General features: G+C 59.1%; 1 protein-coding gene across 5 annotated transcripts in view; it reads right to left on the bottom strand.

Moving 5' to 3' along the window:
* The window catches only part of GAK (cyclin G associated kinase), a 53,013-nt gene that overhangs the window by 11,831 nt on the left and 15,378 nt on the right, over positions 1 to 25,804 (bottom strand). For all 5 annotated transcript variants that reach the window (XM_053901801.1, XM_053901800.1, XM_053901802.1 and 2 more), the window contains 13 exons: positions 22,983 to 23,108; positions 19,647 to 19,736; positions 18,046 to 18,181; positions 17,618 to 17,730; positions 15,654 to 15,744; positions 13,602 to 13,725; positions 6,680 to 6,729; positions 5,963 to 6,111; positions 5,271 to 5,393; positions 4,075 to 4,208; positions 1,684 to 1,878; positions 1,278 to 1,395; positions 840 to 919 (listed from right to left, as the gene is read on the bottom strand). In XM_053901801.1, coding sequence (XP_053757776.1) covers positions 840 to 919; positions 1,278 to 1,395; positions 1,684 to 1,878; positions 4,075 to 4,208; positions 5,271 to 5,393; positions 5,963 to 6,111; positions 6,680 to 6,729; positions 13,602 to 13,725; positions 15,654 to 15,744; positions 17,618 to 17,730; positions 18,046 to 18,181; positions 19,647 to 19,736; positions 22,983 to 23,108 — 1,529 coding nt within the window. The remainder of the gene's footprint in view (positions 1 to 839; positions 920 to 1,277; positions 1,396 to 1,683; positions 1,879 to 4,074; positions 4,209 to 5,270; positions 5,394 to 5,962; positions 6,112 to 6,679; positions 6,730 to 13,601; positions 13,726 to 15,653; positions 15,745 to 17,617; positions 17,731 to 18,045; positions 18,182 to 19,646; positions 19,737 to 22,982; positions 23,109 to 25,804) is intronic.

Raw genomic sequence — 25,804 nt, 5'->3', positions numbered from 1 at the left:
GAGGGAGCCACTCCCTGGTCCCCCGGCACCCAGAGCGGCACCCAGAGTGTCAGAGGCGACTCCTCCCCAGAAGGGGGGCGGGTCCTAGTACTCCCCTGTTCGCTGGGTAGGAAACAGGCACAGGACGTGGGCTGCGGCAGGCTGAGGTTTCCAGAGACCCCCTCCGCTCCCCTCACCCTGGAGTGGCACCTGTGTGTGCGTGTGGGCGTGTCTGCGTGTCTGCGTGCGAGACAAAGGCGAAAACACGAGCTGCAACCAGGATGCCCACTGTGCAGACCGTCCAACTGCCTGAACGCCCCTGCCCCCATTAGAAGCCCTGACGCCCGCCGCGCGCTGGGGGCAGGTCAGAGAGCACAACAAACTATACAGAGCCCTGGATGAGGCAAGAGAATCACCCCCGACTGCACGCGCTTCTGTTCTCATCTCTCACCCCAGACGACGACCTTCTCTCAACGCCCTCTGCCTTCCGTGCGGAGCACAGCGTCAGGGACCCCACGTGTGGAAGAGCAACACACACCTGTTCACCTGGCTGTCCCACATCCGGTGCACGAACGGCTGCGTTCTAACAGGAACTGCACCGGGCTAGTCCCCAGCCAGAGGCGCACAGCAGCAGCCACCGTGGCCCCCAAATGAGGGGCCACACATCGGACGTCGGGCCACGCTCAGAGTGGGGGCAAGACCCGAGACTGGAGCTCAGTGCAGCGACCCAGCCACGCACGAACCACGTCACTCTGCCCGTGTCCAGTGCGTGGAGTTCATTGCTGCGGGGTGCACAGCGGGGCGGGGAGGCACCGTGCACCTGACTGTCCTGACCCCTCCCCACGTGAGACACCACGTACTTTGCAAATTTCACGGTAGCTGCGTTCCGAGGCACAAACCCGGTGTGGAACTGGACCTGGAACATCTTCATGGACGCCACCTGCAGAGGGGACACAGACAGGGGACCCTGAAGCCGGGAAGGGGACCCAGACAGGGGACCCTGGAGCTGGGGAGGGGACACCAGACCCTCAGGTTGCAGACGGACACTTCACAGTTCCTGGGCTCTGAGAATCCGGTGCACGCCTCCAGGTGCTGTGGCCACACGGACGGTGGGACAGCAGCCTCTCAAGGGGCTCCTCGGGTCTGTGACGGGGCAGCCCCAGAGCCGCAGCCCAGACTCCCCGCGCAGACGGCGCCCCGCAATGGGGCCCTCGGGGAACTCGGGTGTTCCGAGCTCACGGCCCCTCTGCCTCGTGCCCCACAGGCTGACGGCCCAGGGGGCCCGAGCCCCCGCGCACCTTGGCCTGAAGTCTTCCACCCAGCGTGGACCTCGCGTGGTAGATTATGATGAGCACGTCTCCCTGCACGGTTATGCCCAGGGGAATGACTGCCTTGCCATCCTCGATTTTAAAATCCCTGAAGAACAGGACGAGAAAAGGTTCACTTCCGCCAAAAAGACAGCTTGCCAGCCAAGAACAGCCAAGGGAGCGTGGGGCGCGAGCCCCGAGCTCCCCTAAAGCACCAACACTCCGAGCCACACCTTCTTCTGCTACTGGGCGCTTCTGGGAGGGGGCAGCGCTGAAATGGACTTCCGGGGAGCTGGCCCTCAGCGCGCTGGCCCGGACGCGCCCGCCCCGGCCGCCGCCTGCGCCCGCTCCCGGGGGTTCCCAGAGGAAAGAGGGGCCGGGAGAGCCCCGCGCTCACCGCATCTTGTCGTACTCCTGAGACGTGGTGGTGACTCGCTCGTCCCCCACATACACCTCGCAGAAGGGCCTACAGCCGTTTCTCTGCTTGCTGAACAGAGGCACGGGCGTCATGACCACGGCTTTCACCAGGATGGGCTTGCTGTGGGGTGTGATGGGCTCCTCGGCCACCATGTCACACACGTACTCAATGTACCTGCGGGGGCCGGAGGCACACCTTGTCCCACACGTGCTCGCCACACGTGCTGCACCCCCGGGGCTCTGGTCTGCTCGCCACACTTTTTTCCAACAGATGCGAGGATTTAATGCTATGTTCAACTTTCATCTCATAAATTTTATATATTTTCATTTGTTTTAAAATATTTTTAAGCTCTCCCTGAGATTTTTGACTCACGGGTAATTTACCAGTGGGTTAATTTCAAAACATTTAGGGATTCTTCCAGTTTTCTTTGTTATCAATTTCTTTCTTTTTTCTTTTCTCTTTTTCTCTTTAAGATTTCTTTAATTTCTTACGGTAACGCCTAAACCCCCAACGGGGCTCAAACTCACGACCCCAAGCAAGAGTTGTGTGCTCACGACTGAGCAAGCCAAGTGCCCCAATCTGTTACCAATACCTAGCGTAATTCTACTATAAACACAGTTTGTGTGAGTTTGCCGCAGTTTAATGGCCAGAACATCTTTCCCACTGAATGGCCCATGACCACTCAAAAGACCTTGTCTTTTCCAGTTGCTGGGTAGGAGGTTCTCAAGAGATCATCCAGCTGGTTGCCGGCGACGTTCCGTTCCAAACCGACCATCCGTGTACTAGTTCCATCCGCCGAGGTGGGAACGCCGATGCCACGGTGAACACCCATCTCCGTCAACGCGGTTTTCGGCTCTGCAAGCTTGATTTCTGCTCTCAGGACACTCGCGCCTTCAACTCTCCCGGGTGGTTTTCTCGGTGCCCCCGAGGTGCGCACACCAGGCGTGTGTCCCTGCCCTTGTGTGACCCCGTCCCCTCGAGATGGGGAAGGAGTGGTGACTGGCTTCCCAGCAGAGGGAGAGAAGGGAGGCCGCTTCTGAGCGCAAGGCTCACACTGCATTGCGCTAGCATATCTGTGCAGGGGACTCGTCCCCACGCCACAGGAGACCCGGACGCCCACACCACATCTCCGTCCACACGAGTGAGTCCCGTCAACACCCTGAGCGAGCTTGGACATGGGTTGGAGGAGGAAGCAGCAGACGTTCTCTGCGAGGTTCGTGCCACAGCACAGCCTGGCCGCACCCCGATGGCAGACTTGGGAGGTGCAAGCCGGGCCGGGACCCCCTGACCTGCAGAGGCAGAGGGCGCGTGCGGACGGCTGAAGCCGCCGGGCCGGTGGCGAGGAATCAGGCGGCAGCTGTACGGCCACCCTTCCCTGTCCTGACGGCAGAGGCGGGGCCCCCGCAGCCAGTGCACCGCTGGTCCTGCTTGTATCCGGTCAGACAGTCCCCGAGGCTGGCACACACAGACCCTTCACGCTCGGCTCCTGCTGCGGCCGTGTTCCAGTCACCATCTTGCTGGCTGTTCTCTGTTGTTGACTTCTTCGTTGGTCTTTTCTTGAGGCGAGTGAGCATTTTTTCTAATCCGTTTATTCCCTCTGCTGACCTGCTGACTCCAGTTTGTGAAACCGTCTGTCCTGGCTGCCCCGGGAGTCCGACGAGGACAGCAGCGTGGTCTGTGCCTTCTCCCTCTGGTGACCTCAAGACCTCTGCGTGTGGTCTCCAGCGGACGGAGCGCGCTGAGCCTGAGTCGGCTTCCCGCCTGCCAGTTTTGCACCCTCTGACCTCTGGACGTTTGGCGACTCATTAATTCGGGGAACTTCTCGGCTACTGCTTCTGCACGTTGCCTTCCTGCTCTGCCTCCCGCAGCCACTCGACACGGCCTGGCAGGCCCGGCTGCTCAGCCCCTCATCCGTGGTCTGTCTTTGGGCTCTGGCCTCCGTGACGCCACCTGTCCTGCCTTCCAGAGGCCAAGGCTCCTCCCTCAGCTGCCAGGACACAGCCTTTCTCAGGTCCAGAACTTGCGTTCGACTTCTTACAGTTCCCATCTCTGAAGTGACCACGTACTCCTGTGTCTTACCCATCTGCTTCCTCGGTACCCTCAACACATTAAACACTTGCTTTAAATTCCCGTCAGATACTTTCGGGCCTTGTCCCGAAGCCACTCAGACTCCCGCCTGTCCCACAGGGGGACACCCTGTATCCCTGCGGAAGCCAGCCAAGATTCAGGAGGGCACAGGCTCCCCCAGGTTGCGTGGCCTTGCCCACTTCTGCACAAGGGCCCTCAAGTCTCCCCACCTCTCAACACCCTCGTCTACGACCTGCCCGAGGGTGACACCTGTACGACGCCGCCAAGGTGGGACACCGGTACCTTTTGTGAGATGGCCAGATACCCGGCGGGCAGCGCTTCATGCTGAACATGTACACGGCGGCCTCTGCGGTGCTGAAGAGCCGGCAGAAGCACAGGAAGGAGCAGACGGCCACAGCAGAGGCAGCTCTCCCGTCCTAGGACAAGCGGCACAGGCCAGGCTCGCGCTGGCCGCAGCTGCAGGAAGGCAGGCTCCCTAATCCCATGCTTCCCCGCAGAACCACCACAGGGCCTCCCCCTGGCTGGGGACGTAGGAAGACACCCCTGCTGGGGCAAGAACTCAGAATCCAGAAAGATAAGGGCTCTTTAACAAAAAGCACATGATGGCCTGCCCCTCCAGCTGGACACTGCTCACCACCATGGTCCCCAAGCGGGCCTCACGCTCACCACCACCCCTCTGTACTCGCTCTCTTCATCATGCCTCCTGGGAGGACTTTTATCAACACCAGAATCGCAGCACTAACCTCTGGGGCCCATTGTGGCAAGCATCCCGCTTTCTGTGACACCCAGAAACCTAACCCTCACTGTGCAGGTGGGAAACTGGAAATTACTGTCCTCAGCCACGGTAAGGAGGGGCAGAGACGGGGGTCCTATGAGGCAGAGTGGCCTCAGGGCACAGGGAGATGACAGAGTGACACACGGAGAGGCCCCTCATGTTCTGTAAAGAAGGGTATGGGGACCACCTGTGTGGGCTCACTGCCCATGCGCGACAGTCAGCCACCGCTCCCTCCAGGGTCTACGCCGGAACGACAGGGACCGTGCCAGGGCACCCGGGCCTGGGGCCACCGGCTGCAAACACCAGGACAGAACCCGCTCCTCACACGACCTGCCCCAAGTCCCAGTGCTAGCCCAGGACGTCCCAAATAGACCCTGGCTTTCAGGAAGCCAACAGGCAGCTGACGTTTGGTAGCACACTCGACACTGGACAAGGAGGCTTCCCCCTGCGAGTGGTCACTGCAGGTGACCCACGTCCTGCCAGGGCCTGGGCCGTTACTGGTTAAGGCCTGTAATTGTGCAGGCGAAAACAGCACCCTGCCTCAGCTCAGCTCAGCTCATCTTCACCAGCATTCAGGACACCCAGCCGCCCCACTGGTGGGTCATGAGCTTCCCCAAAGCAGGGATTACTCCCCCTGGTTTATGTTTTCTTCCCAGGTGCGCCCCCAACATCAAGGGCAGGGAGGAGGCAGCCTCCCACTCACCACACAGTGCACAACACAGACGTTCTTGTGGTCCTGCCTGAGCCACGAGTGCATGTTCCTGCAAACGCTGTACAGGCTGCGAAGGTTCGGGGCCCGCCGGGCCGCCCAGCCACACTCGGAAACCTATGGGCAGAGGGCTCGGCTCGGCCTGGGTTCCCTGCACCAGTTGGGGGTGCAAGCACAGGGAGCCCCACCACGGGCGCCCACTCTGGATAAACGCTGCCTCACGCACACCTCCCTCCCTCCCTTGCCCACGGACGTCTGCAGGCCTCCTGCCCCTGAGTTTTGTGCTCCAGAATATGTACCAAGCTTTGCAGACTTGGCAAAAAAGAACGGAGAACCTGTCCTTTCCCATGCTCGGGTCAGGAAGCCACACCTGTGTCCCATGTGTGGCCTCACATGTGCCTCACTGGCAAGGAACAGTGAGGCATCACTGATTTTTGGCCATCCTTAGGTGACCGTCACAGTTCACGTTCTGGAGTCTTCCTCGAGAATAGCCCTGCCCCCGCGGCCTGCTGCACATGGGCCCCGAGTCAACGTACCCCAGCCCCCCAGCGCCAGGGCCCTGGGCTCCGCTGGCTGCCACAGCTGCCGCTGGGGACTGTCAGAGGCCAGCCCGCGGCCACAGCTGGGTGTGAGGGCCAACAGTAAGAGAACCGCACGCAGTGAAGGCAAGCGCCCAGGCCACCCACCCGGTTATGAAACTTGGAGGGCCGATACGTCCTTGGGGAGAGGTTGTAGACCGCATAATGTCCTGGGTGCTTGGAGTCCAAAAACAACCGGACGTCTTCTATGTTGTTCTTGATAGCCGACTCCACGCCTTCTGCTGGGAATGACATCACTGAAAGAGAGCAGCCCACGTCAGCCACAACGGGGCGGGACACGTGGCCTCTGTGTGGCAGCCTCACCGGCCACTGGCAAGACAGCTGGCCACCCAGGCCCCTGCTCCTCACCCGCCGCCCCCCCCCCCCCCCCAGCTGCTGACTGAGGAGTACAGGGCGTGTCAAGAATGGAGGGAGCACAGACCCCCACCCCCTCCAATGCCTGCCATTTACAAGCAAGACCCTCTGGGACCTCCAGACAGTGCCTCTGGGACAGAAGTTCAGTCAGAGGGCCTGCCACAGAGCAGCGTCTCCAAGGGTCGAGATTTGGGTGTGGGTTTGGTCGGGAGACCCAAGTTTCAAATGTGCCTTGCATCATTCCCCTTATGACCTCAGAGTTCCAGGAAGTTCCAGACCAGGGGGAGAAACTGGGTCGACACTGGCACCGTCCACTGCGGGTGCCCCAGGCCACATCCTGCACGCTCTGCCTGACACTGAAGCAAGGGATATGCTGGAGGCCAGCGTCCCACGAGTTGTCCTCAAGAGGGAATGAGAAGCATGTCCTATGGTCAACAGTGACAAACATACCAGCAATTCTGGATGTGATGTAAGATATGTCCAAGTCTCCCTTCGCGTAACTGGAATTAGAAAGAAGAGCGCTTGGTTAATCCCAGAAATTTCTACAGTTAAGTCACAAGAGCTTAAACTGGAGCAGGTCCTGGAGAGGCTGTGGGGGATCTCGCCGTTCAGGCCGCAGCTCACGGGAAACGTTGTGTGCGCATGTGTGTATGTATACGTGTGAGTGTGCTCCAGCCGTGTGCATGGAGCTAACGTCTAAGAGACGGAGAGGCAGAGACCCGGTGGAAACCTACTGCGCTTCTATTCTGAAGAGGCGTGACTGCAGGGGCTGGCTGTAAAAGGAGACAGTAACAAAAACGGAAGAGAGTTTTTTTGGCCCAGCACATCATGTCTGGCTCACAAGAAAAAGTTACAAGGCCCACCTAATGGCAAAAACACAGTTTCAAGAGACAGAGAAAGCATCAGAACCAGACATGGCAGGGACGCTGGAACTGTCAGACCAGGAACTTAACCAACTATGACTAATATGCTAAGGGCTCTAACTGATAAAGTAGACAGTAAGTAAGAACAGAGATAAAAATTCTAAGAAAGAAACAAAGAGAAATGCCGGAGACACAAAACGCTGTGGCAGAAATAACACAGGCTTTGATGGGCTGATTAGGCTGAACATGGCCGAGGAAAAAGTCTCTGAGCTAGAGGATCTATCAATAGAATCCTTAAAAAATGAAAAGCAAAGAGAACAAAGACTGAAAAAACCCAGAACAAAATCACCGGCAACGTGGAACCACAAAAGGTGTATCGTACATTTAACGGGAACACCAGAAGGAGAAAAGAGAGCAGGTACAGAAGAAAGGTCTGAAACAACAAGGACCGAGAATTTCCCTCAAATCGTGTCAGACGCGAAACCACGATCCAGGAAGCTCAGAGAACACCAGGCAGGATAAATACCGAGTCACCTACACTCAGGCATATCATCTTCAAACTGCAGAAAACCAAAGGAAAAAAACGTGGAAAGGGGACAGAGGGATAAAACATCTTACCTGCACAGAAACAAAGACAGGAAGTGCACCTGTCTGCTCTCCAGAAGCCACGTGAGCAAGGACACAGTGAAATATTTAGTATTGAGAGAAACACCCACCAGCCCAGAACTCCGTCCCCTGGGAATCACCCTCCAGAGGTGACTCAAACACTGGGAGAAAGTGCTGCCAGGAGACGTGCCTGGAAGGAAATGCTCTTCAAAGAGGAGGAGAATGATTCGGTCAGAAACGGGGTCTACACAAAAGAACAAAAGAAGTGACAGTGAAACGAACACTTTTATGTTTCTTGCTCTTGATGGAGTCAGGAGAAAACTGCTTGTTCGAACTCGTCACGGCAACGCCATGCCCACCTGTGCACTTTCCCCATCGACGACGCGCATACTCGCGTGCGTTTGTGCGGGTAAAGTGAATGCTAGCACGAGCACAGCGATGGGGCGCAGTGCCACCGTGGGGTGACAGAGGGTTGGGGGGCTGGTGCGGGCTGCCTGTGTAGACGTGGGTCAGCTGTAAACATGTACTGCAAACTCCAGAGCAACTAGTAAAAAAGCTGTTACTTTTTTTAAAAATAAGGATAACTGATATGGTAAGAAAGGAGAGAGAAAGGGACCCTACGAGATGCCCAGTTAAAGCCACAGAAGGCCGGGCAATGAGCAGGAAATGGAGCAGACATGGTAGGCGCCCACCCAGGACACCAAGAATCCATGTGACTATTCAGTCAGAAGACACAGACGGTCACAGTGGACCAGACAAGACTCAAGTATGTGATGTCTACAAAATAATAATGCAGCTGAGCATCTCCTAATAGTTTATTCATGGTTTGGCCACTGTTCATCGCCTCTGTGCTTTTTTTTGCTACTAGTCTGCATAACTCACTGCACGTAACAGATACCACTCTTTTGTCAGTTACGTGGTTTAAACGCATTTACTCCCAGTCACTGCCATAGCTTTTTGGAAATTTTTTAGTTTTTTGTTTTTTTTTTAACGTTTATTTATTTTTGAGAGAGAGAGAGAGAGAGAGAGAGCAAGCATGAACGGGGTGGGTCAGAGAGAGAGGGAGACACAGAATCTGAAACAGGCTCCAGGCTCCGAGCTGTCGGCACAGAGCCCGACGCGGGGCTCGAACCCACAAACTGCGAGATCGTGACCTGAGCCAAAGTCGGACGCTTAGCCGACTGAGCCACCCAGGCGCCCCTATTTTTACTTTTTAAAAAAATGTTTATGTTTTGAGAAGGAGGGAGAGAGCACGTGCAAGCAAGTGAGCAAGGGAGGGACAGAGGGAGGCAGAGAATCCGAAGCAGGCGCTGTGCTCAGAGCCCAACGCGGGGCCCGATCCCACAAACCGTGATATGACCTGAGCTGAAATCGAGTCGGATATTTAACCGGATGACCCACCCAGGTGAAACTCTTTTTGGAAATTTAAAAGAAATGTGATTTTGAGGAATATTAGATTTTTATTTTAAGTTTATAATCATTCTTTCCACGGCTACATATTATGCAATTTTTGTTAGAGTTAAGAAATCTACCTTATTCCACTGTTATAAAAACGCTCCCTCTATATTTTTATTTTCCCTAAAAAATTGCTATTGACAATTAGACCTTTTAATTAATCAGGATTAATGTATTTAGCTGTTACTGGATAAAGATCCAATTTTTTCATAGATACCTATGGCCTCAGCACCACTCGATAAGTATCCCGTGACTTTCTTCCAGACTTCTAGGTCTCATTAGTTTTACATGAGTCCCACATAGCTGGGTACTAGTTAGTGGCCTGCTCACTTCACCTACACCAGCACAGTACCCGTGTTTAAAGAAAAGTGACACAGAATGGGTTTGTCCCCTATTCTCATTAAAAAAAAATACTGCTGGCAATTCTGGGTAACTTACATACAAATTTTAAGATCAAAATCTGTAAAAACACCAGGATTTTTATTTATAGTGCAATGAATTTACAGACTGAGCGATACCATCTAAAAATTAGCTCTCCCGGAGCACGTGGGTGGCTCAGTTGAGTGTCCGACTTCGGCTCAGGTCATGATCTCACAGTTCATGGGTTCAAGCCCTGCCATCAGTCTCTATGCTGACAGCTCAGAGCCTGCAGCCTGCTTCGGATTCTGTATGTCCCTCTGTCTCTGCCCCTCCCCCCGCTCGTGCCCTGTCTCTCAAAAATAAACATTAGAAAACATTAAAAAAAAAAACCCTCTCTCAGGGGCGCCTGGGTGGCTCGGTCAGTTGAGCACCGATTTCTGATTTTGGCTCAGATCATGATCTTGAGGTTCGTGGCATAGAGCCCTGCGTCGAGCTCTGTGCCAACAGTGCAGAGCCTGCTTGGGACTCTCCTCCTCCCTCTTTGTCCCTCCCCCACTCGTGCGTGTGCACTCTCTCCCTCAAAATAAACACTTAAAAATAGAACGTACAATACCAGTAAAACAAAAACTTCAATCAGGCAGGTCACAGAAAGAGAAACACGTGCGAGCAGACGTGCACATCCACAGGCCCACGGGCCACACATGCTCCGGACCTGGGCCCCGGCCCCCGGGACACGGAGCGGCCGTGGGCACATGCTGGCTGCGTGTGCTGGGTCTGTGTGCACAGGAAGGCCCTCCTCCAGGGAGAGGCCTCCCAGGACTCCTGGGCCCACGCGCCCTCTGAAAGGGCTCTGGCTGTACCAGAGAGGGGCTGGCTGTTCAATGGCCCCGGAGAGTCAGTTAATGCCCGACGCCACCTGCACCGAGGCCTTTCTTAACTGGGCCCTCCTGTGGCACATGGAGCTGTGCGGTGGCCACAGACCCCACAGGGGACCCAAACGGAGAACTCCTTTGGTGGACACGGCTGGCGGGCCCGGTGAGGGACAGAGCATGGCTGCCGGGCCCTGGTGGTCACGCGCACAGACGTCACCGTTACTGGTCACATCTGAGGAAAGGGCCAGCACCAGCGTCTTCTGCCATTCCCCCCTCCGAGGCTCCGGCTGTCTGCGTGCTGGCTAGACAGATGGCCCGTCAGGGTCAGCCTCGGGTTTGTCTGCTTCACCGTAAGCTCCCGAGTCCGTCGGTATCCGAGGCGTCTGCAGCCCGGGCGGAAGACAGTTACGCAGGCCGAGCCGCCCACCCTGAGAGGCCTGCTTGCAAGTTGGTCCTCGGCTGTGGCTGCCGGTTCAGGAGGGTCCTCGCTGTTCCCAGAACTGGCAGGAGTGGCCCCTGTGCCCAGACTGCTTGCACCAAGACGTGATTATGCTCACACCTGCTTTCCCTCTAGAGTCCGGAGGCTGGTGTGTGCTCAGCGGAGGGGGCCCGAGAGCAGCCGCAACCCACACCCTGGGTGACAACGCTTCACCTGTGCTGCAGCGGCTCGGACGGGGAATCAAGCGCCTCCCACGTGACGCCACGGCCAAGGACTCGGGAAGCCCCGCCTGTTCCCCCACACTTTGTGCCGCGAGCCTTTTCCCAGCGCTGATCCGCTGACCCGCGTCCTATCTCTGAGGAAAATCCCAGCTGTGAGGACGACTCCGCGCCCGGTCTTGGGTGTCCTTCGGCAAACCTTCCCCCCGGGGATGGTCCCGGGACCCTGACACGTATCCTTTTTCTCTTGTTCTAGAACCCTTTGATCCCGAGGACACCGGGCGATACCGTTTCATCCTCGTCTGCGCTCCGATCTCACCATCGCACCGGGATGACCCCGAGCAGCCTCCCAGACTTGTGCGCCCGCGCCCCGAGGCACATCCGCTAACATCCCCAGGCCGCCACCCCGACCGCATTCTGCTTGTGCCGCCGGTCGGAGGTGCGCCGTTAGGGTTATTACTTTTTGGTAATATTCCACTTGAAGGTATAAGATAGCTGCACAAACCCAGAGTCAGTCGCAACAACAGCTAAATCCGGAAGCGAACCACCACCACCTCTAGCCTGACACGCAACGGGGGCCCCTGGGGTGCAGCCGGTGGAGCGTGCGACTCTCGATTTCAGCTCAAGTCGTGATCACACGGTTCGTGAGTTCAAGCCCCATGTGGGCCGATAGCAGGGAGCCTGCCTGGGCTTCTCTCCCTCTCTGCCCCTGCCCTGCTCACACGCTTACTCTCAAAATTAAAAAATGTTAAAAGAAAAACACACGCACAAGCAACGATTTTACGTTCCTTCGTTTCTCAAAACTGCTTTTAAGAGCAGTGCACGAGTGCACGAGCATGTGGCACCAAGCCCGCCCCCTCCCGCCGCACCGCCTCCCAGCCCTGGCTTCTCGGGGCGCCGGCATCCTGGTCGCACAGCAGGCCACGGGCACCCAGCCCCCGCACCCACCCTGGAGAGGCTGGCAGCCGAGGCCCGTCTGCTCTCTCCCTGCACCTCAGCAGAGAGGCTGTGAAATGCTGGACCCGCCTCACGCCTGAGGCCCAGCAAGAAACAGGGCTTCCGCACGGCTGGTGCGCCTTTTTCGGAGAGACTTGGGAAGTTTCTCCCGCGTTCTGGAACCTCCTGCTCATCGTCGTCAGGGGCTATGGCTCCAGAGCCCTCCGGTCCCAGAAGCCAGCCCCAAGACCCCTGCAACGTCACCTGCCGGGATGAGACCTGCCGTCCGCCCTGCCGGTGCTGCGGCCGCACGACATGCAGAGGATGACGGCCCGTGGGGTGAGCCACGTGGAGGGGCCCACGACATGGCGGCACCGTGCGAGGTCGCCCCTCATCGGAGGCGCGAGTGGAGAAGCGCCGCAGACGGCAGGCGAGCCTACAGGCCACGGGCGTCCCCACCTGTCCTGCCTGGGCCCCCCAACCAGAATGTGAGCCACAGCAGCCGGACCGCTCCCGACCCCAGGGACAGACCCGGAGAGCTCCTTCGACAAGGCGTGGCCCGGGACACTGACCCACAGCCAGTAGAAATCGGGTTTCTCGTCGTTACATAAAGTCACATCAGAGACTGCGTGCGCGCTGCTATCTAACACAGTGCTCACGCGTGCAACACTCACACGGGTGCGCGCGTGCTCACGCAACGTGTGTGCGACTTTACCTGTGTTGTCTGCGGCTGGTGTGTGCGCACACACAAGAACAGGGAAAGCAGAGGAGCCTCCACGCAATCAGACACACGTGGTAACTACAGAGAACAAGGGTCCCGACCCCCGGCCTGAGAACCAGCTCCCACGGATCATCCCCTGAAACCATCGGCACAGAGAAGCAGAGCCTCACGTGGACGCTGACATCCCTGAGCTGGCCTGCGGGGGCGGGGGGGGGGGGGGGGGGCGTGCTGGAGACCCGGGCCTGTGAGGCTCCCACGGAGCTCCCTAGGCATAGTGGAGATGCCTCCGGAGGACCTGGCAAACGCAGGCCATGTGTGCTGGCCACGAGGGCCTGCGGCCGGTGTCCAGGGTGACAGGGTAGCCCCCGATTGTGCACATGCGCACTCCCCTCAACAACCTGCTCACAAAGCGACTTGATTTACCCACACGCTCAAACCCAAGCGGCCCGAGTGACTCAACATGTTAGCTCAGTGGGCCTGCGGTCGTGAGGTGTCCTGGGCCCCTCCACTGTCCCCCTTGCTCCACGCCACGGAGAAGAAACCACACAAATGCGAGGGGCACTGTCCCGGCGCAAGGGAGGCGCTGAGGCTGGCGGCTCAGGTGCTCCATGGAAAAGACCTCCCGGGGGCGAGGGTGGCAGGGCCCCGTGGTTTCGGGCACTCCCATGTGCCCCTCCGCGGCAGGGGTGGGAACGGGTGGCCGAGGCACCCCCATCAGGCAGCGCCACCCCCCTGCCTGGGCCCACGAGGCTGATGGCATCACACGCTCACCAGCAGCCTCAAGTGCAGGTCCTGCCAGGTCTGGAGGCGGGACAGAGCCCAAAGGTCGGGAAACCCCTACTACAAAGAGACCACGTGCTGTCACTGTCATCTAGACGCCGTGCCCACGTGCCCTCACTCACTTGGCAACGGACTGGATGACCTTGGAGGAGGTGTCCTTGATGTTTGTGAAGAGGCGCTCGGTGCCCCCCCGCAGGATATCCAGGAGCCCGCCATAGGGCTGGTCGTACTCGGCAAGCGCCAGGCCTGGAAGCAAAGACAAGTCTGCTCAAGTCACAGCACAGCCTGGGGCTGGAGGCGGGGCCTCGAGGCGTAGGTGGGAGCCAGCTCCTGGGGAGACGGGAGAACCAGAACGGGCAGGGAGCCCTGCTTCCTGTCAAGCCCGACCATCAGCGCACAGTATCCGGGCACAGTATCCGGGCACAGGAACGAAACCAGCCAAATGCTGCCTGAGCCTGGGGGGGAGCCCCGCCCTGCCCGGCACCCACGAAGTGCCTGGCCAGCTGCTCTGTCCCCAGGGCAGAAGCTGGGCCCCGTGAAGAGGAGCTGGTCCCTCTGGGCACACGTGGCCCTCCATTCCCGTCTCGGTGATGTCCCACCAGCCCACTCCCAGCATGCACTAACTCACGCTGAGGGGACCAGCGAAGGGGAGGCAGCCTGGCGGACACAGACACCACAGACGCTTAGAGGAGGAAAGGGTGGGGAAGGACGAGGGGGGAGAACACGGGGTGGGCCGTACAGGGGGGAGGCCTGGTCACCCCAAGCCAGGCCACAGGCCACATGGTAGACCTTGGGCATGCCTGGGGCACAATTCTATCTTTTGCAGGGACAGGGCTGCTGGCATAGAGCCCAGGCTCCTGACCATAGCTCCAAACGGGCACCTGCAGGACACGGCTGCCTGGATGAGAACAGGGTGGTAGCAAAAGAAGGCAGTCCCTGAAACCCCAGGGCCGCAACGGTGGGGTCATCAAAGGGGGCTCGGGTGGGAGACGTCGGTGTGAAGAGACGAGCATGATCTACGACTGCACCTGTGCCGCGGGGGCCTCTCTGGCAGCCTCTGTGCGTAAAGCGGCAGCACCAGCGGCCAGACGGCCGGCCTGCGGCTGGGACGAGGCTGGACGACATGGCCCACACGTGAGATGTTTCTGTTGGTTCGTCACTAGGCAGTAGCTGGCCCAGCCCTGGCCAGGCACCACCACTCGTGTGGTGTGAGCCCATGTGCGGCAGGGTCGTCCCTTGGGGCCTTGAGAAGCCCCCCCCCCCCCACCGCCGCCCCCCACCATGGCAGATGAGGCAGCCCCACACATGGGACACTCAGGGAGGCACCCAGAGCCCACCGTGCATGGATATGGAGCGCCCAGGGCATGGGCCCTGCTGGCTGGCGGGGACAGCTGAAGGACCCAGGACTCCACGCCCCGAAGAATGAGAGGTGGGGGATGAGCACGGGGGCCTGTGGCAGAGAAGCACGTCCTGGCATGGCCTTCCAGAACTTTCCAAGGCATGGCCACACAGAGCTCAGGCTGAGGGCTTCTGTGGGGACATAGTTATGCCACTGCTGGGTACCCAACCCATCCTGATACACACTGGCCGAGGGGAGTAGAGGTCGCTCACCACACGTGACCTGAGCTATAGAAGGCCGCCGGCCTCACCTCCACTGCTGCCAGAGCCGACCCTCTGCCACCCCCCGTCTGAGTCCCCGCTCGGAGCCCTCCAGCCCCCCAGATCCTACCATGGCCGCTCTATTCCCCACACCCTCCTTCTGACGCACTTGTCCTCATGGTTACTCTCTGCCCTTCAAGGCACGCCCTCCTCTACACGCCAAGAAGTGACTTACAGAGCGGCTGTGGGCCTCCGAGGCGGAGTGAGCCACGCGGGTGGGTGGCCCGTGTGGCCACCGCCAGTTGTCACTCCATGCTAGAGGACCGGTACCGCCCTGATGGTGTCGGGAGAGGACAGCTGATGCTCACGCCTCTTCCCCTGTCCCCTGTGGTCCTGAGTGTGTCAGTTCCATTGAGTCCTGGCGGTTCCAGGGAATCTGAACCTGAGGGTGGTCCTGGGGGCCCTGAACACGTAGCCTGTCTCTTGCTGTCAGGTGCACCGCACACAGCGGGAGCATGGTAACCCCAGGGGCAAACGGTGGGGGGGGGGGGGGGCACAAGGCAGGGGGCACTCACCTCCACTGTAGCCACCGCTGCTGGAGCCCCCGAGGTGGGGAGGCCCTCGAGACGGGACAGCATTCCCATAGCCCCCATTCTGCTCTAGGAGCTGCAATGATTCCAAATGCAAATAATCAATCTCCAGAGGCCAGGGCCAGGGTTCAGGTGGCTCCTCCCCAAACAGAAAACCTTCAGATGCTGGCACAAGGTGCCTGTGGGCCCCAGGTACGCTGGCCACCAAGTTAACCTAGCTCTCTCTACCTGACTTACTAAAACATCCAAGAGAACTTCCCGGACTCTGAACAGCCCAGCTGAACCAAAAGGCAGACCACACTGACAACTGACCTGCCCATGTGCTGTTCTGGAGCCGACGTGCTCGGGCACACACCTAACACAGAGGAGGCAGCCGTGAACCTGCCCAACTCTGCAAGTGCTCCCTGCACGCCCACCGCACGCCAAGGCTCCACGGCGACGCAGGGCAGATGGGGCGTGCGGACGGCAGACCCTCGGGGCTGAGGCATCTGTGTGGGGAGGTGCACCCAGACTCAGTCGGCTCGTGCCCTCTGGCTGCCACAGGAGCGGGGCAGTGGGCTGTGCACAGTGAGGCTCTTTCGCGAGCTGAGCCCGAGGCCAGTGTGGGGCTGGAGCCTCGAAGAGATTCGTGCAGCCCGGAGGCAAGGTGCACGGCGCAGGCCTCCTGCTCAGCCCCCTTGAGGCGGCCTCAGCCTTCCTCAGCCTTCCTCAGTCTCAGGGAAGACGCAGTTTCTGCCGGTGACTTGTTTTATAAGTTACTCGGTAGTGTGCTTTAGGGTTTTTGGTGAAGCTTTACAAAATACGACCATCGAGGTGGAGTTTTACCACATTAAACTCAGGAAACGAGGTACACGTGCTATCGTTTCTACTGAACGTGACGACATCTTGCCTTTCTTAGTGACCTAGTAGGGAATCGGTATTAACATCCTACGAGTTCCTGAAAATAACACACATGCCACCAAGTGGTCGGCAACTACCACTGTTAGGCCACGTCTCCTCTTCGCAAATTCTCTACTTATCAATTTCTGGAAGAAACAGAACATCCCCTACCATGACCCGATGCCTCCCACGACTCCCTGTAAACTAACGAATGCTGCTCGGTATCTCAGAGACTGTGTTGTTAAAGACGGGTAAATGACACCCGTTTTCCTTTTGAAGTTCCTTTTCACAGCACCCTATTGAACCACACGGCCGAACACTTCGTATGCCTCCACTCTCGGGTTTCAGACTCGATTCCTATTCCCCCTCTCGAGGGGCCCTGTCTGCCGCACGCGGCCCTGTGTGGCGGGCTGCCTTCCCGTGGGGAGGATGGCCTCGCTGCACACTCGGCCCCTACATAAGAGGTTTAAGGTTTGCACGCATGGGGCACAGGTCTCAGAAGCACTAGCATCAGGACACGCGCAGCAGTGGACCCACCAGGAGCTGCGTCCGTCCACGGGGACTCCCAGGGGCGCGCACGCAGGCAGGCCTGCCCACCGATCAGACACCTCCCCACGCCGCCCGGGGCCCCTGCTCGCCTTTGGGGACGAGCACGTTTTCTGCGGGGCTACGTGGCACTCTGGGCCGACCCGCTTTAGCGCCAGACTGCTCCGAGGCTCTCTCTGGACCGAACCCACTGCCCCCCCCCGCCCCGCCACGTTCCGTGGCCTTCTCCCCCTCACCCCGCTGTGACCTTCCGTGGCCTTCTCCTCACCCGTGCTCCTCTCCACCTCCCGCCCTGGCCCCTGGGATGCAGGGAACCAGCCCAGGAGGTTAAGCACTGAGCACCAGGGCCCCACGCCCGGTTTACTCCCCCGGCTCCTATGATCGGGTGGGACGTTTCCCCTGTCACCCCGGCCTGTGGAGGCTCCACGGCACTCGTGAGCCCCCTCGGGGAGCCGTGTCTCTTGCCCTAGAGCAGGTGCGGCCTCTCACGGAAACGTCCTGACAACACCCGTCAAGGCCCCTACCTCAGTGATGGGCGACTTGGGGTTCACATTCCTGGCGGCCGCAATCTCCTGGAGCTGGTTGACCAGTTCTGTGATGGACAGCCGCTCCTCGGGGTTGACCTTCAGCGTAGCGCCTAGGGCAGAGGCAGGTGAGCTCAGGGCACGGTCTGGGGTCAGCAGTGCCCACCCTCCCCGAGATCACAGACCCGAGGCCCCTCATTTCACTTACAGCACTGATTTCGCTTACAAGCGAGAGAGGGAAACATGACGAGAGAGCCACAGCGAAAACGGCACAAAGTTACCAGAACCGGCCACTCAAAGCACCGAGAATTCACAAGGGGGCTGAGCGCTAGGAAAAGCCCTGAGCAGAGCGGCCGCCACACAGCCGTGAGGGGCAGGGGACGGCCGGGGCCCTGGATGTGACACAGGTCCCCGCACGCGGGACTTACGGATGAGGTCATGGAACACAGAGTACTGGGTGTCATCAGGAGGGATTGAGAACTTCCCGTTGACTATTCTAAGCTTTGCTCCGTCTTCAAATGGGTGCTGCCTGAAGCACAGCAGGTACAAGATGCAGCCCAGGGCCTGCAGGGGACAGGGGGCGTGGTGGGGGTGGGGGCTAGGAGGGGGTGTGGGGGAGGGGGCTGAGAAGGCAGGGGAGGGGGTTGGAGGGAGGGGTTGAGAGGGTGGGGGAGGGGGCTGAGGAGGTGGGCTGGGGGCCCAGAGGGGGAGGGGGCTGAGAGGGGAGAGGAAGGGGTTGGGGGAGAAGGGGTTGAGAGGGAGTGGGAGGGGGGTGAGGGGGAGGGGGCTGAGGAGGCGGGGGCTAAGGTGGGGACAGGGTTGAGGGGGGAGGGGGGGAGGGGCTGGGGGCTGAGAGGGTGGGGGAGGGGGCGGGGCCCATCCAGCCAAAGGTCAAGGAGCTGGAGCCACACCCTGGTCTGAGTTCCAGGCACACCCAGCCCACTCTGCCCTCATCAGGCACAAACTATGGAGATCAGAGGAAGAACAGACAACAATCTTAGTTTCTCAGCAAGAGGTCCTTTCAACGGGAAAAGTGCCCACATTCGGGCACTTGGGACCCAGCAGGGCAGCTCCAGAGACCACTAGGGCAGAAGGCAGGGAGCAGGCCTGCGGGTCCTGGGGGTCTGCCGCTGCCTGCTAGCCCTGTGGCCTCCGATGCGGGCACACTCGTGGCCCAGACTGAGCAGGGCACTCGGGGCCCAGTGGAGGCCACACCCTCGGCACCCAACGTCAGTCCCCCCATCGACCGCCGTGTGTGCGTACGAGTGTCCCCCAGCCGACCGTGCTGAGGAGCACCTACTGGGCTGGAAAGGAGATGCGCGGTGAGTTTGACACCACAGGCTGCCGCTATCCCAAGAAAAGGCTCCAGCGTGCAAATCCTACCGATTCACACGTTTTAGACAGGGTGAAGCCCGTCGGCACCCACGGCGGGGTCAGCACTGGAGGCGGCCTGGGAGGTCTGGGGCTGTCCCTGCTCGGAGAGGCCAGGGAAGGGGCAGGGTGCCTCCGCACCGGCGGGCGCAGCCCCGGGCCGCTCAGAGCTGCGCTCCCCAACTTCCGCACCCTGATGCTGGACGAAGGGGTCAGCGGACCCCAGGAGGAGCGCTACGCCACGCAGGAAGTGCCACAGGGTTTCAGAAAGGTGAAGGGAGCGGGGTCGCCTAGGCGTCGGGGCCCGGCCCTCACTCTGGCCACGGCCAGACCGGCAAAAAGACCCAAGGCTGGGACTGGTCAGGCTGCACGAAGCCCCGGCTTCTCTGAAGGGGCTCTGAGCAGGGGGAGCTCAGGCCCAGGCCTGCAGGCGGCAGACAGGTCCGGGCAGAAGGTGCCACCCCGGGACTCTGCAGCACTCGGACACTCCACCCAACTTATGCTCGGTTCCGCTCCACTAAGGGCAATCACGGTGGTTCTTGTGACAAGGAAAGGAGAAGAAAAAGAAGGGTGGCCAGAGGGACGGGGAGCGGAGTGGGGAGGCCAGAACCCCCGTCCAGAGGCACGGCTGCCCGGGCACACAGCCGTGCCGCCTCACCCAAATGTCTTGCTTTTCGCCGATGGGGAAGTTCGAGTACAAGTCCACGATCTCCGGCGTCCTATACATGGGTGTGGTGTTCCTGGTGATCTGAAGGACAGACACAGACGTCTCAAAGGAAGGCCACTCGTGAGCACCACTTGTCCCGCGTCGATGTCATGCTACTTCCCCAAATACCCCGCAGGACGTCTGTGAACGACGCTCACTTACACCCCGTTGCGTCCCACACAGACGGCAGGCTGCTCAACTCCCTCCTCACCCCCACTGCCGCCCGTCTCCCGAGCGCCTCTGGTGCTCCTGACGCAGCCACGCACGCCAAGCATTCACTGCGGGCACCCTAGCTCGTGTGGGTGTGAGGAGAAGCAGGTGTCACCCACAGGAAGTCTGTCCAGAGCCGTGAGCTGGGTCGCTCGTGTCTCTGAGAGGAAGTGCTATTCTAAAAGAAGCCTCCTGACGGGATCTTGTGGACAAAGAACCTTCTCCAACGGGAGAGAGAACTAAACCAAATTTAGCTGGTCGGTTCAGGTTTTCACACGCAAGATCCTGAGACCCAAGTATACAGGGCAGGACACGGGACCGAGGACAGGCTGGCAGCACAGCCCAGGGGGAGAGCCACACGCCCACGGCGTGCGTCGCCGCACGCGGCAGACACGAACACCAGCCACGGGGCTACAGATTCCGCTGCCACGACCTCAGCCGGACAAGGAAACACAAACACGTGGCAAGTGTGACGGGCTGTTCTCCACCTGAAGGTGCTACTCCACGGCAACCCTCTGAAGAGGCCACGGGAGGGGTGCAGGTGAGGCCCGGGGTCAGAGTGCGTAAGTCCTCGGGCGGACGCACCCGGCATGCCGCGAGGGAGGTGAAGCCGGGGGCACCACGCAGCCCAGACGTGGGGCGACAGGAACACCCACGCGGGACAAGTCGCCAAGCCGCACACTTAGGGTTCTGCGCTGCTGTGCCCGTCTGGCAAGCTCCCGTGGAGAGCCCTATTCTACGCCGGATTTGTTCACAGACCGGCCGCTGCGATCCAGGCTCACACCCTGAGGAGACACGAGAACCCACGTGCGGGCCGCTCGGCATGCTGCCGCCTGTAAGCGTGCAGACGACAGGACACCGGACGCGGCCTGACCGTGCGCACGCGGCACTGGCCAAAGAGACCCAGGTGCACCACAGAGGGACCCATGCTGACCCAGCACAGCCCACAAAGCACGAAAAGCAAACGGAAGCCAGGAGAGGGTGTGCAGTGTGAGGGTCGGGGAGCTGGGAGACGCGCGTCCGCGGGCCTAGCCCTTCAGAAGAAACACGGCACCGCCTGCAGCTCAATTCTCCCGGAAACCAGCAACCGCTCGAAAAGTCAAGTCAAGTAATTACAAAGTAAGATGCAATCAAATGAGTAACTAAACCCCTTGGAAGGAGAGAGCACAGATGCAAGGACTTGTCAACACAGCATCTGAGAGCACACGCCTGGTCTGGGCTGTAGATCAGGGGAGGGGGACACCCGAGGGCCACAAATCCACCCTGACTTCCTTCTGGGACGTTCACGCTCTCTGGTGACACCAGAACTCTCGGAAGTGCGCTGGAGTGGAGCGCAGGTGCACATGGTGACGCTACCGGGCCGCTCGCTGGGAGAGGGGGACACGCAGATGTGGGGTGGGGGGGCAAGAAGCCCACCGGACACACCAGAGTGGAGGCACTGGCACAGACGCGTGACTTGCCACAGGACATGCGTGGAGGCGTGCCCACACAGGCACGCACGCCCCGAGTGGTCTCCGGTGCCTCCCCCTCCCCCCGACCCCGAGCCGGCGGCTCTCCTCCAAGGCGGGCACGCACACAGCAGGGTCGGCAGGGCAGGCACCTGCTCGGCCCAGAACGCCCTCCTGCCCCGGCAAGTGGGCAGGGCTCCCAAGGGATGGGAGCCCGACAAAGAACATAGGGTCAAGTGGGAAGCGAATCTGGGGCATTTGAAGGACACACCACGAACCCCGAAAAAGACGGCACCCACGAGTTCTGATAAAGAACCATCACAGGAGGTGTGGGGGGGCTCCTGCCAGGGTAGTGGGGCACACACGTCACCAGGGCAAACAGCAGAGGCGGGAGGAGGCAAAGGACAGGAAGCCAGAGCAAGCAGCTGGCCCCCATGCCCCCGCCCGGGAGACGGAGGCAACCAAGCAACCATCACCCAAAAACAGGTGTGCGTGAGACACAGTGGGTGTTCGCACACCTCCAAGGACCCGCTGAGACCAGTGATGGAGACAGGACTCAGAGCCCATGAGGCGGTTACAAAACCACCCACCACACGGGACCGAGGGCCCCCCTCCCACGCTGCTATGCTGTTCCGTTCTGCCAGCCGAGCAACTGAAGGGGAGCGTTAAACATACTCTCTTTGCCGGGAATGACTTCCTTAGGAACGCTCTCACGCACGAGCAGGAATGCGCTGGGTTGGGGTGATCCGACGTGCGTCCGATTCAGTAACGGAGCACAGTCAGTTCCAGGAACAGCCAGCAGGTCAGGAGCACCTGTGCTTTGACCCATGACACCCGGTCCAGGGACGGACTCCGTCCAGACAAGAGGTGCCCCGCTGGCCCACATCCCGTCCCCGACTCCTTCACGGCGGGCTTCCTCGGGGTCCCCGGCAGAGCACGGATGCAGCACCTCCCCTCCCCCGTCATTCTGCGTGGCTTCCTGTCTCCTGTGTTTGGCTTGTGTGGTTTCTGTGAGCTGCTTATCTAAGTACGAGCCCCTAGGGGAACGGCTGGGGGTGTCCAGCGGAGGGCACACCAAAGAGCCCCCCAGGTCCCTCCCCCAGGCTGCACAGTCACACGTGCACGGGCTCTGTCCTGCTCTGTGCTGCCTGCTACCCGCACGTCCTCAGGACAAACCTACCAGTCTCCTGTGGGGTCTCCTGTGGGACCCGTGAGGGAGAGTTTTCAGTGATTTTTTTTGTTTTTTAATAACCACATTTGGGACGGTGAGAAAGTTCCGTGGATGGACAGTGGGGACGGCTGACCGATGACGAATGTAGTTAATGCCACTGGAACGTGCACTTAAAAATGGTTAAATTAAACAAGATGGTAAATTTTATGTTGTGTGTTTTTTATCACAATACAAAAAAACACCGCAATTAACAAAGGCCGTAAGAAGGTCTGGGATGAAGTGAGGGACGGAGACATGAGGTAAGCCTCAAATTCGGCGTCTCCCGGCCCACACACGAGCCCGGGAGGCGAACGCCGGGATGTGGGACGGGCAGGCCGCGCGGCCGCAGCCAGAGCATCGGCGACTGCGGAGACCCAGGCCGAGCAGACCACAAAGGGCACCACGTGCCACACGACTCACCTCTTCTTCCACCAGGGCCCGCCTCTGGGCGCTCCAGCTGTAGTCCGGGTAATGCGAGATGGTCGTAGCACTGCCAAAGTCACACAGCTTGATGGTCCCCTGGTTACTGAGCAACAAGTTCTCCACCTGCAGAATCCCAGAGGGCGGTCAGGGGCTCGGGTGCCGAGACCCAGGCCTGGGGGCGCCTTCCTCCCGCAAAGGGGAAGAAACGGCATTTTAACCTCTCTCTGATCGAAGTCAGCACGTGTGCCTTTGAAAACGGGGAACTCAGAAAAATAAAGTTATGACCAACCATAAATCAAAGACAACTCTAATCGATCATGTAAGGTATACAAACACACAAAAAACCTTTATGAAAGTCAGTTAGGGGCGCCTGGGGGGGGCTCAGTCGGCTGAGTGTCCAACTCTTCATCTTGGCTCAGGTCTTGATCTCACGGTTCATGGTATCGAGCCCCGACAAGTCAGGCTCTGTGCTGATGGCACGAGGCCTGCTTTGGATTCTCTCTCTCTCTCTCTCTCTCTCTCTCTCTGCCCCTCCTGGCTTGCACATGCATGCTCTCTCAAAATAAAGAAACTACAAAAAAAAAAAAAGAAAGAGGTGCCTGGGTGGTTTAGTTGGTTAAGCATCTGACTTCGGCTCAGCACGATCTCACGGTCTGTGAGTTCGAGCCCCACATCAGCTCTCTGCTTGTCGGCACAGAGCCCACTTCGGATCCTCCGTCCCCTACCTCTCTCTGCCTCTCTGCCACTTACACACATTCTCAAGAAAAAAATTTAAACAAATTTAAAAAATAAGTCAGTTAATTGGGCGCCTGGGTGGCTCAGTCAGTTGAGCCTCTGACTTCAGCTCAGGTCATGATCTCGTGGTTCATGAGTTCGAGCCCTCTGTCGGGCCCTGTGCCGACAGCTCAGAGCCTGGAGCCTGTTTCGGATTCTGTGTCTCCCTCTCTGTCTGCCCCTTCTGTTCACGCTGTTTCTCTCAAAAATAAATAAACACTAAAAAACATTTTAAAGATAATAAGTCAGTTAAAAAATGAAAAAACTTAACATACCACTTCAAAATTACCAAATACATCAAGAACCTAGGAAAAAATTGAACAAAAGATACACAAAACACTTCCTACTCAGAAAACTCTAATTTTAAAGATCTCTTTTCTTATTTTAGAGAGAGAACCTGTGTATACAGGAGAGTGGCAGGGGAGGGGGCCGAGGGAGGGGAAGGGCGGGGAGAGAGAGAAGAATCTTAGCAGGCTCCAAGATCAGCCCACAGCCCAGCGCGGGGCTCGATCCCACAACCCTGGGATCACGACCTGGGCAGAAATCGAGAGTCAGACCCTTGACTGACTGAGCCACCCAGACACCCCTGGAAAACTATAAAAATTTAGACAAACTCTTAAAATCCAAACAGACAAGGGACCAGACCACACTCCTGACATGAAAGGCACGGGTGTGCACAGCCACTCTAGAGCAGGCTCCCCAGCCGTGGTCCAGCCCCGCCTACCTCGACACAGCCCGCAAACTAAGAAAGGCTCTTACATATTTAAATGGTTGGCGGAAGAATCAAAAAAGACTGACATCTCCTAACAGGGGTCCAGAAGCAGCTTTAGGGGCGTGGTCGCGCCTGGCTGTCCGTAGGGCTGCCTGCGCTGTTCAGGAAGGTTGGTATGCAAAGCTGAAATGTTTAAAGTCGGGCCTTTTACAGGAAGTCTGTCAACTCACGCTCTGGGGGTGGGGTGGGGTGGGGTGGGGTGGGGTGGGGGTGGGGAACAGTCAAGGCAACTCACCAAATTCCAGAAAGTTTTCTGGGAGGAACCTAATTCAAAAAGTCATGTGGAGATGCAAAGAGCCAAAAAGAGCCACATGATCCCTAAGAAGTCAGGCCTTAACTGTTAAGCTCTGTTAAATAAGGCAAAGGAGCACAGGGTCCAGGACCAACCAACAGCCCCACAGGACACCCAGTGAGTGCCACGCCCGTGGCAAGGCGGCGCTGAGGGAACAGGACGGCCATCCAGGCAAGGTGCTGGGAGAGCCAGGGGGCCACCCATGATGCACCAAGGAAGACCCGCCCCTACAGGCAAAGGTGGACGCCAGGTCCCCCGAACAGCATGCCTGGCAAGACGCCTCGGCAAGACACGGAAGCTCCACTGAAACCAGAGCGTCCCATCGGAGACGCTGTGCAGAGGGTGATGGTGCGAGCCGCAGCGTGACCAGCGTGGGCTCTAATGAGCCAAAGTGAAAGGGACCCTTCCACAGGCGCCCCCACGGAGAACGTCCAAAGCACGACACGCTTGAAAAGATGCTCAACTTTGTTAGCAGAAGGAAAATCCAACTAGGACCACTTAAGCCACATCCACATGACCCGGGTCACGTAGCAAAGTGCGGGCACAGGGGCCGCCACGCGCTGCTAGTGAGGACTTCCAACAGAGGTGCAAGCGTCCACGGGCCAAAGCACAGACAAGGGCATCGGGGTTCAGAACAGCCCAGGAAGCGGACATCAACCAAGTGCACGAGCACACGCGCCCCCACACGAGACGGACGGACCCGCAAACCCTAACGCGAGCAAACAGCCCGACACCGGCTACACTCCACAGCCCGCAGGCTTGGAAGGAGCCACGCACAGGAGCAGAACAAGAAGGACACGCGTCCCCGTGGTCTCTGCCATCCCCCGTGTCCCGCCTGCCCCTCCGCAGGGCGCCACACGGTGAGGTCCACGCACCGGCCACAGGGACACCTGCAGGGGGTCCCAGCACTGGGCGAACAGAGGGCGCTGAGAAGACAAGGGACGTCCAACCCGGGCTAAGCTCACAAGCGCTGATCCTTTA

This window comes from Panthera pardus, unplaced genomic scaffold, assembly GCF_024362965.1.
Source record: "Panthera pardus isolate Hobbes unplaced genomic scaffold, ASM2436296v1 HiC_scaffold_13, whole genome shotgun sequence".
Lineage (NCBI taxonomy): Eukaryota > Metazoa > Chordata > Mammalia > Carnivora > Felidae > Panthera > Panthera pardus.
Note: the sequence above shows the minus strand (reverse complement) of the source record. Positions and strands in the feature narration are given on the sequence as shown.